This window comes from Tachyglossus aculeatus, chromosome 27 (genome assembly GCF_015852505.1).
Source record: "Tachyglossus aculeatus isolate mTacAcu1 chromosome 27, mTacAcu1.pri, whole genome shotgun sequence".
In the NCBI taxonomy this organism is placed as follows: domain Eukaryota; kingdom Metazoa; phylum Chordata; class Mammalia; order Monotremata; family Tachyglossidae; genus Tachyglossus; species Tachyglossus aculeatus.
In genome coordinates this window covers 4,473,689-4,491,173 of record NC_052092.1, presented here as the reverse complement: position 1 = coordinate 4,491,173, position 17,485 = coordinate 4,473,689, and the positions used below count along the sequence as shown (strand labels likewise).

Below are 17,485 nucleotides of genomic sequence, written 5' to 3'. Positions count from 1 at the left end.
CCCGATCATGTCTACTCACAGGCTCTCTGTCTTGCCCGCTGCTACTCCTTTCCCCACAGCTCCTCTCCATGTATTTTTTCCTTAATAATAATAATGGCATTTGTTAAGTGCTTACTATGTGCAAAGCACTGTTCTAAGCGCTGTGGGGGGATACAAGGTGATCAGGTTGTCCCATGTGGGGCTCACTGTCTTAATTCCCATTTTACAGATGAGGTAACTGAGGCTCAGAGAAGTTAACTGACTTGCCCAAGGTCACACAGCAGACATGTGGCAGAGCTGGGATTAGAACCCATGACCTCTGACTCCCAAGCCCGGGCTCTTTCCACTGAGCCATGCTGCTTCTCATTGCACACGTCCCTGCAACAGCTAGAGGCAGTGAGGGAGGGGGAAATTTTGTGTCCTCTGTTTCTGAGTGATTTGGTCAACTCTACTCTTTGGATTAGTAGTTTAAACTACATTACAGCACTTTGTGAGGATACAGATAACAATAATTTCTACAATATGTATGTTGGAAAGGAAAGATTGGATTTCATTTTGCTTTCAATACTCATTTTCTTGCCCCAAATAGCCAAACATGGTGTTTTATGGGTGGATGTTCTACATTACTTGAGATTAGGCACATCTCTGTGCTCCGTGGAGCGTAATATCATCTTAAATCTCTAGGCGATAAGCTTGTCTCGAGGCTGTAAACTCCCTTCAGGCTGTAAGCTCATCCCTCTAGACTGTAAGCTCATTGTGGGAAGGGAATGTGTCTGTTTGTTGTTGTGCTGTACTCTCCCAAGTGCTTAGTACCATGCTCTGCACACAGTAAGCGCTTAATAAATATGATTAAATGAATGAATGAATGAATAGACTGTAAGCTTACTATGGGCAGGGAGAGTGTCTGCTAATACTGTTGAACTGCTCTCTCCCAAGCGCTTAGTACTGTGCTTTGCACATAGTAAGCACACAATGAATACCATCGACTGATTCATCAGTGACAGTTGAAATGAAGGGAAGGAGCAAGGAGGGGACAGGCCAGAGCTTGATCAGTTGAGTTTGTGCTTTGTGATCCATCTTGGGGCAAAGTCAGAGGTGCGGGGGAGAAGGAGTCACAACTAGTGAGGACCCCATCAGCCGCAGCAACAAATTCCCATCACAAATGACCACAAAGCAGGCATTTCTGGGCTGGGCATCCTGGGTGAAGCTCAGAGAGCAGGCCATTCTGGTCCAATCAATCAATCAATCAATCGTATTTATTGAGCGCTTACTGTGTGCAGAGCACAGTACTAAGCGCTTGGGAAGTACAAGTTGGCAACATATAGAGACAGTCCCTACCCAACAGCGGGCTCACAGTCTAAAAGTCCAGAGTGACTTCCCCCAAATGGTGACCAGTTGGTTGGTTAGTTGGTTGGTTTATTTGTTCATTTGGCTAGTCGTCTGTTGGTTTGCTGGTTGGTTGGTTTGCTGGTCTGTTGGTCGATTTGGGGAGTCGTTTTTTTGATCTACTGGTTATTTTGTTGGTTGGCTGGGTGATTTGTTGGTCTCATCTGTAAAATGGGGTTAGGCTGCTTGGTCTCCCTCCCTTTTTAGACTGTGAGCCCCATGTGGAAGACAGACTGAGTCTGAGCTGATTTTCTTCCCCAGCAGTCAGTACAGTGCCTCTCCATCCCCCAACATCAAGACAATTTGGTTAGAATGTAAAATTAGATGACATTAGATTACATTAGATTAGAACCCAGGTCCTTCTGACTTCCAAGCTCTATCCACTAGGCCATGCTGCTTCTCAAATAGGACCGATCGATCGACTGATTGATTTCAGCGTCCCCTCTCTTTCTCTGTCCTCCCCTAGGATGACTCGTCCATGTTCTTCCAGTTCGGCCCATCCATCGAGCAGCAGGCGTCCGTCATGCTCAACATTATGGAGGAGTACGACTGGTACATCTTCTCCATCGTCACCACGTACTTCCCCGGCTACCAGGACTTCGTGAACAAGGTCCGCAGCACCATCGAGAACAGCTTCGTGGGCTGGGAGCTGGAGGAGGTCTTGCTCCTGGACATGTCCCTGGATGACGGGGACTCCAAGATCCAGAACCAGCTCAAAAAGCTCCAGAGCCCCATCATCCTCCTCTACTGCACTAAGGAAGAAGCCACCTACATCTTCGAGGTGGCCAACTCGGTGGGCCTCACGGGCTATGGCTACACGTGGATCGTGCCCAGCCTGGTCGCGGGGGACACAGACACCGTCCCCTCCGAGTTCCCCACCGGGATCATCTCGGTGTCATACGACGAATGGGACTATGGCCTTCCGGCCAGGGTGAGGGATGGGATCGCCATCATCACCACGGCGGCTTCTGACATGCTTTCCGAGCACAGCTTCATCCCCGAGCCAAAGAGCAGCTGCTACAATACCCAGGAGAAGAGGATCTACCAGTCCAACATGCTCAATCGGTAAGACGGGGGGATGGGGGCAGGGGAGGGTGCGGAAGGCCTCAGGGGGTTTTGGAAATGATGCTCTCGACGTGTGTTATCCCCGGAGCTTCAGAAAAGGGAAGACACTTCCCACCAATCAACCCTCCAATCACCCAGTCCCGTCCTTCCGTGTGCCTGGTGTCAGTTTCCTGTCTCTGAAAACCACGCCTGAGAGTTTCTCGCTGCTATTCTTGAGCGGGCTTCCCACAGCATGGTGAGGAGGGTGGAGGGGGTGGAGCTACTGGTGGCCCTTGGGCAAGAGATGGCCGGGGGAATAGCCAGATGTGGCTCTGGGAAGGGAGGCCAGGGAGGAGGAGAGGCCGGTCTGATAGTTTTGGCAGAGGTTTCATCTGGACGGGACACGGGGAGGCGGTGGAAGAAGCGGGCGTGGGGTGTCAGTAGAGGCCCTAATGCTGCGATGCACCTCCTCCTTCACATGGGGACTCTGGAGTGTGACACCCTTCCCCTCTCCACCTTCCCCAAGCTGGGCCATTCATGTGACCAGGGAGACCTGCGAACGGAGAAAGTGCCGTTCATGGCATCCCTAGCCAGCTAAGCCATGTGGGAGAGGGGACAAGAGGGAGCTCTGATGTCGGAGTGCCTGAGCAGGATTCCTTACGGGATGGGTTTAGGCTGAGCCGTTGTTTGCAAGTGCTAAAATGCCTGCTCCCTGCCAATGGGACTAGGTTTGGGAGTGGGATTTGACTCTCGTGGAACTCTAATGGAATTCCTGCATGGGGTTGATGTTTATTGACTTGGGGGCATGTGACATTCGATCTGGTTTCTGGGAGTGTAGGGCTGGCTTCCGGGGGCAAATGAGGGGAACACGTGATGATGGAGGAGGGGGGTGGAGGACTTGGGGGGCCGTGGGCGGTGGCTGCTGAAAACGTGAACGTGCCCTTGGCCTCCCCCAGGGCCAGGTGGAAGCGGCAGCTGGGTTTGTGGGGACTCTGAAGGGGAACCTGGCATCTCTGGGGGCGTGGGGTCTGGGGGGGTCCTCCTTCCCCCTGAGAGAAACACTCTAGGATGGGGATTTGACCAGAACGCTGCGTGCGCATGGGGTGTCATCTGATCACATCATCCCTATGTGTATGGAGCGTTAATGCGGTGACCTCATTCACGTAAGCATCTAGCATAACGTTGGAGACCCCATTGGTCAGACGCTTCCCACTGGAACCATCATTCTTTTGGAGGATAATCCGTAACCACATGGGACCCACAGAGTGAGTAAGATGGAGACTAAGTATTGAATACCCATTTTTCAGGTGAAGTAACTGAGTCACAGAGCAGTGAAGTGACTTGCCCAAGGTCACAAAGCAGGAAAGCGGTAAAGCCGGGATTAGAACCCAGATCTTCCCACTCCCAGGTTCTTGAGGAGCTTCCAATTTACTCTGTGCAGAGCACTGGACCGAGCACGTGGGAGCTGGCCACCTTCAGCCCCATGGCGCTTATATCCTTTTCCCTAAATAATTTATTTTTATTAATGTCTGTCTCCCCCTGTAGACTGTAAGTTCATCATGGGCAGAGAATTTGCGAACCTACTCTGTTGTACTGTCCTCTCCTAAGTGCTTAGTACAGTGCTCTGCACACAATCAGTGCTCAATAAATACCATTCATTGATTGATTGAGAGCCCGATAGTCAGTAGACACAATCCCTGACCCCGAGGATCCGACAGTTTACCGTGTGCAGAGCAATGATAGAAGGATTTGGGCAGATTTATTGCAGCGACTCCAGCATCTGACAAACCGATCATCATGAGGGATTTATTTCCTGATGAAGGTGGGTTGGTGGGGTGGCAGCATTGCAAGGTGGAAAAGATGCCGCAGGCCCCACAGGCCGGGGAAGGTTTAAAGTCCATTCCTGCATGCGTTTCCCCTTCCTCAACAGCAGCCCGTGATTACCAACCCCGTCTTCCAGATTGGGAGCAGGGTGGTTTAGTAGGCAGAGCAGGAGCCTGGGAGTCAGGAGCCCTGGGTTCTAATCCTGGGTGCATTCCCTTGGGCTGGCCTGGAGGCTTCTCTGGACCTCGGCTGCCTCATCTATAAAAAGTGGATTCTATACCTGTCCTCTTTCAGTTGATCCATGGTATTATTGAGCGCTTACTCTGTGCAGAGCACTGGATGAAGTGCCTGGGAAAGTCCTACACAACAGAGTTGGTGGGAGTGATTCACTCGTTCATTCCATTCAATCATATTTATTGAGCTTTTACTGTGTGCAGAGCACTAAGCGCTTGGGAGAGTACAATATAACAATAAACGGACACCTGTCCACTAGGAGCTTGGCCTAGTGGAAGAAGCTTGGGTCTGGGAGTTAGAGGGCCTGGGTTCTAATCCTGGTTCCACCACTTGTCTGCTGTGTGACCTTGGGCAAGTCACTTCACTCCTCTATGCTTTGGTTACTTCATCTGTAAAATGGGGAATAAGACTGTGAGCCCCCTGTGGGACAGGGACTGTGTCTATATAACCTGATTAGCTTGTGTCTACCCCAGCGCTTAGTACAGTGCCTTAAATACCATAAAAATAAAAGGAGCTTACAGACACCTGCTTACAGTCTACAGAACTTACAGTCTACAGGTGTCCCTTCTGCTTAGACAGGGGCCAGGGACTGACCTTAGCATTCAGCACTTACTATGTGCTAAGCCCTGGGGAAGATACAATACCAGTACCACGGTTACTGTTTTCACGGTCATTGGAAAGAGAGCCGCCTACTTTGGCCAGAACGTGAAGGCAGAATTGGGGAATGGTCTTCCCAGCCACCCCCATGGTGGCCACGGTCAGTGGGTTAGAGACTCCAGACGGCAAAAACCCATTCCCTCACCTCTCTCCTTCCCTCCTTCTCTGTCTCGCTCTCCATCCCTCTCTCCCTTTGAATCTTTCTCCCTCTCTCCCTCCCTCCCTCTCTTTTCCTCCCTCTTTCTGTCACTCCCTCTGTGCCACTCTCCCTCTGCCTCTCTCTTTCCCTTCCTCTCCCTTCCTCCTTTTTTCTTTGTCACTACCTCTTTGCCTCTTTCCCTTTCTGTCTCTCTCCCTGCCATATCTCCTTTCCTCCCCTTTTCTTTCTGTCACTCCCTCTTTCCCTCTGTCTCTCTCCCTTTATGTCTCTCTTTTCCTCCTGTTCCCTTCCTCCCTTTTACTTTGTCATTCCCCTTTCTCCACTCTGCCTCTCTCTCCCCATCTTTTTCTGTCACTCCTTTTTTCCCTCTCTCTCTCTCCCTTTATGTCTCTCTTCCTCCCGTTCCCTTCCTCCCTTTTTCTTTGTCATTCCCTTTCCCCCACTCTGCCTCTCTCTCTCTCCCCGTCTTTTTCTGTCACTCCTTTTTTCCCTCTCTCTCTCCCTTTCTGTATCTCTCTCCTTCCTTCCCCCTTCCTCCTTTTTTTCTGCTATTCCCTTTCCTTCTCTCCCTTTCTGTCTCCCTCCTCCTGTCTGTCTCTTTCTTTCTTCCTTTTTATTTGTCACTCCCTCTTTCTCTCTCCCTTTGTCTCTTTCCCTCCCTCTCCCTTCTTCCCTTTTTCCATCATTCCCTCTTTGTCTCTCTCCCTCTTTCCTTCCCTCTCCCTCCCTTTTTCTTTCTGCACTCCCTCTTTCCCTCTCTGTCTCCTTCCTTCCCTATCTCGGTCTCTGTCTCTCTCCCTCCTGTCTCTCTGTTCCTCACTCCCTTTCTCATTTGGCTGCTCACTCCCTTTCTCTCTGTCTCTCTCCATCTCTCTCTGCTTCTCTCTCTGTCTCTCTGCATCTCTCCCTCTTCCTGTCACCTCCTTTCCTCAGAACTGTCCCTCCCACCTGGCGTCAGTCAGCCAGCTGCTTTGGCTGAGCCCTGCGCCCGCCCGTTTGGAGCTCTCGGACCCCACGCCTGATTTCCCGTCGGTGCCGTCGGGATGGTTGCTTAGCTACAGGCGCACGTGGATCGTCGCAGTGGGGGAGGCACAAGGAGAGTCCGCATGCTTCCATTCAGCCTGGAAACTCCAAGATCCCTTCACCTTCCCGGCCCGGGCCCAGCGGAAGCCAAGGCCGAATCCCGGCCTCTGAGATGCTCTCTTAAGGTCTCTAAAGTGCCTGGAGGTCAAAGAGCATTCAGGATGGGCGATTTTCCATCTGGATGTGGATGGTGTTGGGATTTATTGAGTTCCCACTGTTCGCAGGGAAAGCAGATGGCTTTCCCCCACACCATCCCTCCTCCCACAGTCTCAGTGGGGCCAAGTGAGAGTCAAGAGACCCGGCTTCTGATCCCGGCTCCGCCTCTTGCCTGCTGTGTGACCTCGGGCAAGTCACTCGACTTCTCCTGGACTCAGTTTTCTCATCTCAAAAATGGGGATCCAACATCTATCTCCCACCCACTCAGATGGTGAGCCCCGCATGGGACAGAGGTTGTGCCTGACCTGATGGCATTGCATCAATCCCAGAGCTTAGCACAGTATCCAGCACATACAGTAATGTGAGATTCATTGATAGTAAGCATTTATCATTAGTTACAATTCCAGAGGAGCGACCCCCCCACCACCCCCAGCTCCAGTCCCACTTCGCCTTCCCAGGCCTGGGCCCCTTCTTGCCGGTGCCCATCCCAAAGTTGGAGAGGGTGGCAGGCTGCTCTGGAGGAGTTCGCTGGGTGGGAAGATGGGCCCCCCACACCCAGACTCTGGAGGTCCCGAGAGGGAGGACAGTCTTGGGATTTGCCCTCAGAAGTGGGTGGGGGTGGTGAGAGCGAAGGCACTGGCTGGGCAGGGTAGTTGCCCCGTGATTATTATAGACTGCCAGTGGCTCACCAATGCGCACTCACTGATCTCACACCCACCCACCTCCCCACCCCCCACCCGCCCTCCAGTCCTCCCACGCCGAGCACGCAGGCTCCTGGCTGAACAGATGGGCTCTACGGCAGGCTCCAGGGGCCCACAGCATCGGAAGGCGATGAATCTGGAGGGGAAACAGATCCCCTACCGCTGGCCTCTCCCACCCCCCTCAAAGTTCACACCCTGGGACCCCCGGGCTGCCCTCCACTTCCAAAAGCAGCAGGGCCTTGTGGAAAGAAGCCAGGTCTGGGAGTCAGAGGACCCAGGTTCTAATCTGGGCTCTGCCACTGGCCTTCTGTGAGACCTGGACAAGTTCCTTCTCTTCTCCGAGCCTCAGTTTCCTTATTAGTAAAATAGGGATTCAATGCCTGTTCTACCTTCCCCTGAGTCCCATGTGGGAGAGACCAGTTCTGACCTTATTTTTGTTAATTTATTTTTTTATGGCATTTGTTATAAGTTTACTATGTGCCAGGCACTGCTCTAAGCACTGGAGTAGATAAAAGCTTAAACAGGTTGGACACAGTCAATGTCCCAAGTGGGGCTCACATTCTTCATCCCCATTTTACAGAGCAGATAACGGGCTCAGAGAAGTGAAGTGACTTACCCAAGGTCTCAAGGCAGACAAGGAAGAGCTTACAGTCTACTGTGTACGTAGCACTGGACTGAACACTTGGGAGAGGATGATTTAGTTGACATGACTCCTGCCCTCAAGTAGTTTATGGTCTAGTGGAGAAGACAGACCCTAAAATAATTTTCAGATAGGAGGGAGAAGGAAGAGCAGGTAGGGAAATGAACAAGTGTGTAATAGGGGTAGGAAGTCGGGATGAATGGAAGTGATTGTGAATACACAAGTGTGTAGTTGTCACTGATTTGCTGTGGGGAGGGCTCTCCTGGGGGCATTATGACCTGGAGGGGTAATCTGGGAAGGCCTTCTGGAGGAGGTGAGATCTCAGGAGGCCTTAGAAGATGGGGAGAGCAGTGGTCTGCAAACGTGAAGGGGGTGGGTGTTGGGATCACCTGTGGCTCTTGGCCCTCTCCCTATATCACTTTGGACCACAGAGGTGGCTGCCTCACATTATCCAGTCCCCTCCGGGGTTGTCCTGAAGCTGGACCATCCAGAGAGAACCAGATGGTCATCCCCCAGCCGGTGGTCAAGGATGAGTGTTGCCACTCATGGGCAAGGCAGTCAGACCTGAAACCATGTCTGGAGACCCATGGGGTCACTCCCCATGGACAATGGACTCACAGGGGCCTGGGGATGTCTGATAAAGGGAGGAGACGGAAAGGTCTGTAACTGTGGGCCTCCTTGTGTTTCCTTTTGAGGGGAAAACGATCCAGGAGGTGGATGGAAAAGGGGGATAAGGTCAACGAGAGGATGATTGATTGATTGATTGATTGATTCTGGGGAAAAACGGCTGGAATGGGATTTTGCTCCCCCAAGCTGAATTGCCCAGGCAAACAATTGAGTGTCCTGTATAAGGATTCTGGCATTTCGTCTCTGGGGGTGGCCCTTCTGTTCCCAGGCAGGTTCTCACTGCCTGCCATCTCCCCCACCAACTCCCCGTCCCCCGCCCCCCTCCCCGCATATGGCTTTTTCTCCATCTCGCCCACCCAGATCCTGCTTCCTTTCTGACTCTCCGTGGAAACTGATTTTTCTCTCCGGAGAAAAATGGATCTTTTGTGGCTGGAAGAATTTGCGGTGGTCTGAACCCCAGAGGGAGTTCTTTGCCCTATAGCTCTTTGGGGTTCCTTCTCTTTTTCCCCCTCCCCTCCCTCCTTCTTTCTCTCCTCCCCTTCTTCTCTCTCTCCTCCCCCTTCCGAGACAATGAGCTCTTCTTCATCTCAATCTCTCTTTATTTCTCTGTCATTGTCCTCATCTCCCTGTTTGTCTTTCTTTTCTTCTTTAATGGTATTTGTTAAGCACTTACCAGGTGCCAGGCAGTGTCACTAAACACTAAGGTAGATATAAGCTAATCAGGTTGGACAAATTCCATGTCCCACATGGGGCTCACAGTCTTAATCCCCATTGTACAGATGAGGTAACTGAGCCACAGAAAAGTTCAGTGGCTTGCCCAAGGTCACACAGCAGACAGGTGCCAGAGACATAATTAGAACCCAGGACCCCAACTCTCAGGCCCAGACCTTTTCAACTAAGCTACATTGCTTCTCTTTCTCGTCTCTTACTAACTTCTCTCCCCCAACTTCCCTCTGCACTCCAGGCTCTCTGTTCATTGATATTCAAAGTGGGCTATTGGCCACTGCTAACAATGATGGTATTTGTTAAGCATTCACTATGTGTCAAGCACTGTTCTAAGGGCTGGGGTGGTACAAGCTAATCAGGTTGCACACAGTCCCTGTCCCACATGGGGCTCACAGTCTTAATTTTCATTTTACAGATGAGGGAACTGAGGCCCAGAGAAATAATAATAAAAATGATGGCATTTGTTAAGCACTTACTATGTGCAAAGCACTGTTCTGAGCGCTGGGGGAATACAAGATGATCAGGTTGTCCCACGTGGGGCTCACAGTCTTAATCCCCATTTTACAGATGAGGTGACTGAGGCTCAGAGAAGTTAAGTGACTTGCCCAAGGTCACACAGCAGACATGTGGTGGAGCTGGGATTTGAACCCATGACCTCAGACTCCAAAGCCTGTGCTCTTTCCACCGAGCCACACTGCTTCTCTGTGACTTGCCTAAGGTCATCCAGCAGACCAGTGGCAGAGCCAGCATTAGAACCCAGGTCCTTCTGACGCCCAAACCCAGGCTCTATCCACTAGGCCATGCTGCTTCCCCTGATCCTAGAAAGAGAGAAAGCAGAGGAGAGGGTGATGTTGGGCTGTGACTGGGAAGAGAGGATTAATGAAGGGCAACCCTGAGAGGGTGAGGGTCCAGGATGACGGGGAATGAATGCCCAACTGGGGGGCGCGGGCCCGGGTTGGGGGCAGTGACCTCTTTGCTATGTCTCCGGAGGACTTAGCGGAGGGGAGACAACAGGTACCGATCTCTTCTGACCCCAGGTGAAAGCCAACTAGGAGGGTCTGCAGGGCAGGGGTCCCACCCCACCCATCGTCCCCAGGGAGCCAGGTTCCACAGAGGGGTGGGCAGACAGAGGGGTGGGCAGACAGACGGGTGAGCCCCAGGGTCCCTGGCGATGGATGGGCAGAATGGGAGTATGGGAAACCGCCAACAACCGGTTGAAGAGGAAGGTTTTGAGGGTGGGACATAGAATGGGGTGGAAAGTGGGGACAGGTCCTGTGGCTCACGGTAGGGGCTGGGGGCGGGAAAGGGTCAGAAGAAGAGGGTACCCCGGAGGTGGACAGCCCAGAGGAGACCGGCCGAGTAGGGCCACATGCCACAGTGGCGACTTCTGGGAAGGATTTTTGAGAAGCAGCATGGCCTAGTGGATAGAGCCCGGGCTTGAGAGTCAGAAGGACCTGGGTTCTAATTCTGGGTCCACCAGTTGTCTGTTGGGCAAGTCTATTAACTTCTCCATGCCTCAGTTACCTCATCTGTAAAATGGGATTAGGACTGTGAGTCCCATGTGGGACAGGGACTGTGTCCAACCTGATTAGCTTGTATCTAGTTCAGCGCTTATAACAGTGGCTGGCACATAATAAACACTTAATAAATAACATTTTTAAAAAGTGGGAAATTCTTCTCAAGGTGGCATGGGGCCAACTGGTCCCATTCAATCAATCAATGAATGGTATTGACTGAATGCTTACTATGTGCAGAGCACTGTACTAAGCATGGAAGGGTACAATGCAACGGAATCAGCAAACACGTTCCCTGACCTTAGGGAGTTTACAGCTTAGAGTCCTTTTTACATGATCAAGCAGCAGCGTGACTCAGTGGAAAGAACCCGGGTTTGGGAGTCAGAGGTCATGGGTTCTAATCCCGGCTCCGCCGTTTGTCAGCTGTGTGACTGGGCTAGTCACTTAATTTCTCTGTGCCTCAGTTACCTCATCTATAAAACAGGGATTAAGACTGTGAGCCCCACGTGAGACAACCTGTTAACCTTGTACCTACCCCAGCACTTAGAACAGTGCTTGGCACATAGTAAGTGCTTAACAAATACCATCATTATTATTATTTATGACACCCTTTCAAAAGCCAGAAATCATAGGAAACTTTATGTGCTAGCTGTGTCCCTCAGCCACGCCTGGGCTAAATCAGTGGTATTTATTGAGCACTTTCTCTGCACAGACTACTGTACTGAGCACTTGGGAGAGTACAATGGAGTCAATAGACAGGCTCTCTGCCCTGGAGGGGCTTATAGTCTAGTGCCAAACACTATACTGAGTGCCACAGAGTTAGAAGAGTGGAGAGTTGGCCGCAGAGTGGAGTAAGGACCAGAGAGGGGAGAGACAGGAGGCTGGGAAGGTCAGCGAGGAGGCCAAGGCAGGACATGACAAGTGCTCAGACTGGCGTGGCGGTAGTTCGGAGGGAGGGGAACGGGCAGATTATAAAGACGCAGCCTGAGATTTGTATCTATCCCGGTGCTCGGCACCTAGCAATACCATCAGAAACGTCCCAATAATTGCTGTCAGGATGTGATCACGGCGAACAGAATCCATTTTCAAATAATCGAAGACACAAAGGACATGGCACGCACATCCCCGGGGCCGGGACTAGAAGCCGAAGACAAGCAGGACTAGCCTGCCTGTGCTGGGGAGGGACAGCTGGGGGCCCCCCGCTGAGCGGGCAGGGAACCGGCTGCAGCCCAGGGAAGGGGCCGTCAGGTCTGTTGCAAGGGTGAGAAGATAAAGACCGCCAGGATGGCCGTGCCAGAAGCGAGGAGACAGACGCCCCGTGGCCCGTGCCAAGCCCCGGGCGCGATGGGGAGGTGTGGTGGGGGGGAAGGAGAGAGGGATAGGAGGACGAAGCCAGGGGATTAGCCATGTGAAAGAGTCATTTTTCAATTAGGCAGAAACGGGCAGCCTCACGCCGGCTTACCTGAGTTCACTTGGACCCACGGCGGTCCAGGGGGATAGTAGTCCCAGCAGTAGTAGTAACAGGAAAAAGCAGTACTCATAATAATAGTGGTGGAATTTGGTAATACATACCATTTTTATTATTATTATTACTACTCCCACTCTTACTAAGCACCCACTCTGTGCCAAGCACTGTACTCAACCCTGGAGGAGATCCAAGGGGCAGAGTATAAGGATATAGACATAAGTGCTGTGGGGCTGGAGGTGGGATGAATATCAAAGTGCTTAAGTTGTACACAGCCATGTGCTCAGATGACACAGAAGGGAAGGCAAATAGGGTGGGGGAAAGAGAGGATAGATTGGGAAGATCCAAGGGGAGGAAAGATGAGTATTCGATCTCCATTTTACAGAGGAGGAAACTAAGGCCCAGAGAAGTTAAGCAGTCACACAGCAGAGAAGTGGCACAGCAGGGATTAGAACACAGGATCCGGGCCACCCGATCCAGCTCGGGTGGGTCCGAGGAGGTGGGATAAGCGGAATTCCTTCTCCGGGTTGTCGTGGGGACATGGGAGGAGCCTCCCTTCCAGGAGAAGGTGGCACAGACGTGACACTGCATCTATGACATGGAATCCCTCACACCTTCACTCATGGTGGCCAGGAAAACAGTGCCAGGCCTCAGTCAAGTTTGCACCATGGCTACTGTCCTCTCAAGCGCTCAGTCCAGTTTTCTGCACACAGCAGACCATCAGCTCCTTGAGGGCAGCCGCCCTTCCCCGTGCCGAACCCAGAAAGCAGCAACCTCAGCTCGGCTCTGCTCTGAACTGTGGGCCCGATGTCGTCTCAAGCTATGGCACCGAGCCGCCCCGGCCCCCCAGCTCTGGCCCCGAGTGGTCAGGCGTTTGGCCAGGGGGTCGGAGGGGTGTGTGGCAGGAGAATGGGTCCTGACACCCACACAAAACGTGGAGGGGGAGGGGGAGCCCCTGCAGCTGGGAGAGAGGTCTGGGTGACCCTCAAGCTGCAGTAATTACTCGAGTTCTGATTAAAGCTCCGGAAGAACATTTCATCAGATGATTCTGATTCAGACTAGCTAGATAACGAGCCAATCGCGAACTCCAGCCAAGCACCTTTTCACACTCACTCTTCCCTGCATACGCTCCAGCCCATCCTCCCCACCCCTGAAAGAGGGTGGCTGGTTGGCCTGGTTTTATACTGGATGGAGTGGGTTTTCTGATAGCCCGTCCTCCCGGAGGCCTTCCCCACATGGGACACCCAACGTCTCGCCGGGTATGTGATGAAATGCGATGATGTCAAAGGCGCCATTTTGAGGAATTGCCGATGGTTTTTGAAGAATTATGTGGCAGCTCTCCATGGTTCCCCCGCCCTGCCAGTAGCTGGGCTGGGCTGGTGGGGGAGGGCTCAGAGACGCAGCCCCGTGAGCATCTGGTCCCGTATCAGAACCAACCAGAGGACAGGTCAGTTGAAAAAAGGACGGCCCGGGCTAGCCGCCCCAGAACTGGGCCATTTAGGACTCACAGTTTACCAGATGTAAGGAAATGGAAAAGAGAACTAAGTGGTGCCTCTCCTTAAAGATGCTATTTCTCAAGTGCTCTCTTCTCACCCTTCCCCAAGCCGGCAGTTGAGGTTGGCACTGGGCAATCTGGTCAGATGCTGCCCTGGTCCCAAGCGGGGCTCACGGTCTAAGAGGAAGGGAAAGCAGGGAGCTGAGTCCTATCTCGCAGAGGAGAAAACTGAGACCCAGAGAGATCAAGAAATCAAAGGAAGCCTAGCGCATGGGCCTGGAAGTTGGAATGATCTGGGTTCTAATCCCGGCTCCAAGTGACCTTGGGTGAGTCACTTCACTTCTCTGGGCCTCAGTTCCCTCATCTGTAAAATGGGGATTAAGACTGAGCCCCCCTTGGGACACGAACTGGGTCCAACCAGATTCGCTGGTATCTACCCCAGCGCCTAGTACAGTGGCAGGCACACAGTAAGCACTTAAGAAATACCACCATTATTAGGGGGCCTTCTGGAAAGAGCCCGGACCAGGATGTGAGAGGATCTGGGTCCTAATTCCAGCTCGGCCCCTTGCCTGCTGTGCCACCTTGGGCGAGTAACTTCAATTTTCAGTGTCCCTGTTTCCTCATCTGTCAAATGGGGATTCAACACCTTTCCTCATCTCCCACTCCCTTCTGCGTCAACCTGACTTGCTCCCTTGGCTCTTTCCCCCCCCCACCCCTACAGCACTTACGTATATATCTGCCATTTTACTTATTTTACTGATGACTGTCTCCCCAGCTCTAGATTGTGAGCTCACTGTGGGCAGGGAATGGGACTGTTCATTACTATATTACGCTTTCCCAAGCACTTAGTACAGTGCTGTGCACACAGTAAGCACTTAATAAATATGCTTGAATGAATGACTGAATGAAATATCTACTCTCCCTCCTACTTAGACCATGACAGGGTCAGGGACTGTGTCCAGCCCGTTGATCTTGTATCTCCCCTGACGTTTAGCACTGTGCTTGGCACCTAGTAAGCGCTCAATTAAAGACCCTGATTATTATGCTCATGATTACGATTATTATCAAGAAGCAGCGAGGCTCAGTGGAAAGATTATGGGCTTTAGAGTCAGGGGTCAGGGGTTCGAATTCCAGCTCTGCCAATTGTCAGCTGTGTGACTTTGGGCAAGTCACTTAACTTCTCTGTGTCTCAGTTCCCTCATCTGTAAAATGGGGATTAAGACTTTGAGCCCCCCCATGGGACAACCTGATCTCCTTGTAACCTCTCCAACGCTTAGAACAGTGCTTTGCACATAGTAAGTGCTTAATAAATGCCATTATTATTATTATTATTATGAGGACGAGTCACCCTAGGGCCCGTGGCAGGCCGGGGACAGAGCGGGGCCCAGTGACCGCGCCCCCTCCCTCAGTCGCGTGCGCTCCCCACCAGGCCGCGCCGCCTGCTTGGTTGGGTTGGATCCGAGCCTTTCCGAACAGGTGACGCTCTGGAAGCAGACACGGCGGGGGCGGGGGCGGCGGCGCTGGCAGGGCCGATTGGGCTGGATCCAGCCCGTTCGCCTGCTGCAGGCCTTCTGGCGAAAACTCCAGGGAAGTTGACATTAAAAATGATATTTGCTTGAGTCAGATCCAGTCCAGTCCTCGTGATGACATCATACTTAGAAAGCAGCCCCTCCTCGACCACTTCTAACCCCTCCCCGGCCCCGGGTCCCGGAGGTGAGAACCCCACCATCCGAGCCAGAGATGCTCTTCCAGTCATGGAGCTCTTTCTCCCTCGCCTCAAGATGGCCGAGGGTCTCCTCTTCTCCCACCCTCACTGTGCCCAAACCTGGCCCCTCTACCTCCTCCTTGATTCTTTTCTATCCATCAATCAATCCTATTTACTGAGTGCTTACTGTGTGCAGGGCATTGTACTAAGCTCTCGGGAGAGTCCAGTATAAGAATATAACGGACACGTTCCCTGCCACAATGAGCATACAGTCTAGAGGGGAAGACAGACGTTAATATAAATAAATTACGGATATGTACAGAAGTGCTGCGGGGCACTCACTTTTCTGATTGGTTCAGATACTACTTCAGGAAGAGTCACCAGGAGTGACTCTCCCGGAACCTTCCTCCCTTTCCTAAGTTCAGGGGCTCGTAGAACTGGTTTTTTACTGGCAGTGTGGCCTACTGGAAAGAGCACATAGTAAGTGCTTAAGAAATACCGTTAAAAAAATACCATTCTCACCCACCCCTACTCCCACATCTGGCCATTTGCAGCAGCAGCGGACTCCCCAAACCATGGGAACCTGTGCACCATGTCTGGCGCACGAGGAAATCGAACCTTCACCCGGTCGGGTCCACCTGACCGACTGGATGTCGGTGAGGTTTTTTCCCGCGTTAGGTTTCTCTTCGTGCCAGATCAAATGGCGAGACAGCAGGGCTGCCCGGCCAGGTGCCCGTTTTGCCCAGGTCAAAAATTGGAAAGGCCTCACTCTGGCTGTAAGGGCCAAAATCACCTAGAGAAATGCCACTCAGCGTCCACCCAGCCAAGGTTCTGTCTCCCACGGTACTCCCAAAGGAACTGGGAGGAATAGGGTGATGTCTATCCTTAGAGTTTGGGATGGGGCATCTGTTAATCCAGTTTTACATCTGACGGTACTTTCTGCAGCCACCACTGTCTCCTTGCCCGGCACGTGGCCTCCCTCTGCCTCGACTGCCAAGTCCCTTGATTCGGAGTCGGTGGCCCCCTGTGCCCAGGGACCCCTAAAAGGGTTTTCTGAATAAGACGGAGCATTTCCTCCAATCCCACAATTCCTCAGGTGTAATTTACAAGGAAGTCTAACTACATCATATTCCCTTCCATCCAGATGCTCGCCAGTCCCCTCGGAGAACTTCAGCCGATCAGCCCTGCACGATGCCCTCGGATGGCAACCATGCTGTGTTTCTCCCAACAGGTGGTCTCCGATCCTAAGTTTGATCGTAGAATGGATCTGTCTCCAGGTAGAGAAATGGTGCATCCTTGTTGCACACAGGCGTGACCTTAGTCATCCGTCCTTTCTCTGGGACAGCTGCCACCGATGACGATGGGTCACACTTCCTTTCCGACAATTCTTCAGCTTCCCTTTCCGGTTCCCTCAGAACTCTCAAAAGGGGACCGTCCCAGCCAGGCGACTTGTTTCCACTCTGCTACAAATGACACCGGCAGATCGGAGGAACCGGCTTCAATAGTGGAGGTCTCATGGAATGCTTAGCAAATTTTCTTCTTCAGTGAAGGCGGAACTAGAGAATTTATTGCACCTTTGGGATTTCCCCCTTTTCATCTCTGGGCACTTCTCTTAACCTTCCCCATCAATACCCTAACTGGCTTCTGGTGGAGAAATCTTTATGACTAGCTGGGTTATGGATTGCTAGGTGCTCCTTGAATGTCTCTCTAGCCCTCTCAATTTCCCGTTTGTCGCCTGACCACCACTCTCCTCAGGCTTTCCCATTCTCGCTGGATAGAACTTCCCGTTTTTGAAGGGATGGCCCATTCCCACCGCTAAACTCTCTTACCTTACTGGTAAGAGAGAGCCCCAACCCCAATCGGCCCGCCCTCCTCCCCATCCCCGGCTTTCCCACGAGTCGACATTCTGGAACCATCGACTGGGTCGGTGTACATCCCAGTTCTGGGTCTCAGCGATGTCAGTTACGTAAAAGGTTCTCGCGAGCTTCCAAGACTTTCAATTCTTCTGTTTGATTTTTTTTCTTTTTAAGGCTTTGAGCATTAACGTGGAATCGTCTGTAGATTTTGGCTTCGCTTGCTTGTTTCTACA

At 52.1% G+C, this 17,485-nt stretch overlaps 1 protein-coding gene across 1 annotated transcript in view; it reads left to right on the top strand.

The window, feature by feature from the left end:
• Nucleotides 1-17,485, top strand: part of GRIN2B (glutamate ionotropic receptor NMDA type subunit 2B) — a 107,526-nt gene that overhangs the window by 57,306 nt on the left and 32,735 nt on the right. Inside the window, exon 4 of the mRNA XM_038768051.1 lies at nt 1,832-2,430. Coding sequence (XP_038623979.1) covers nt 1,832-2,430 — 599 coding nt within the window. The remainder of the gene's footprint in view (nt 1-1,831; nt 2,431-17,485) is intronic.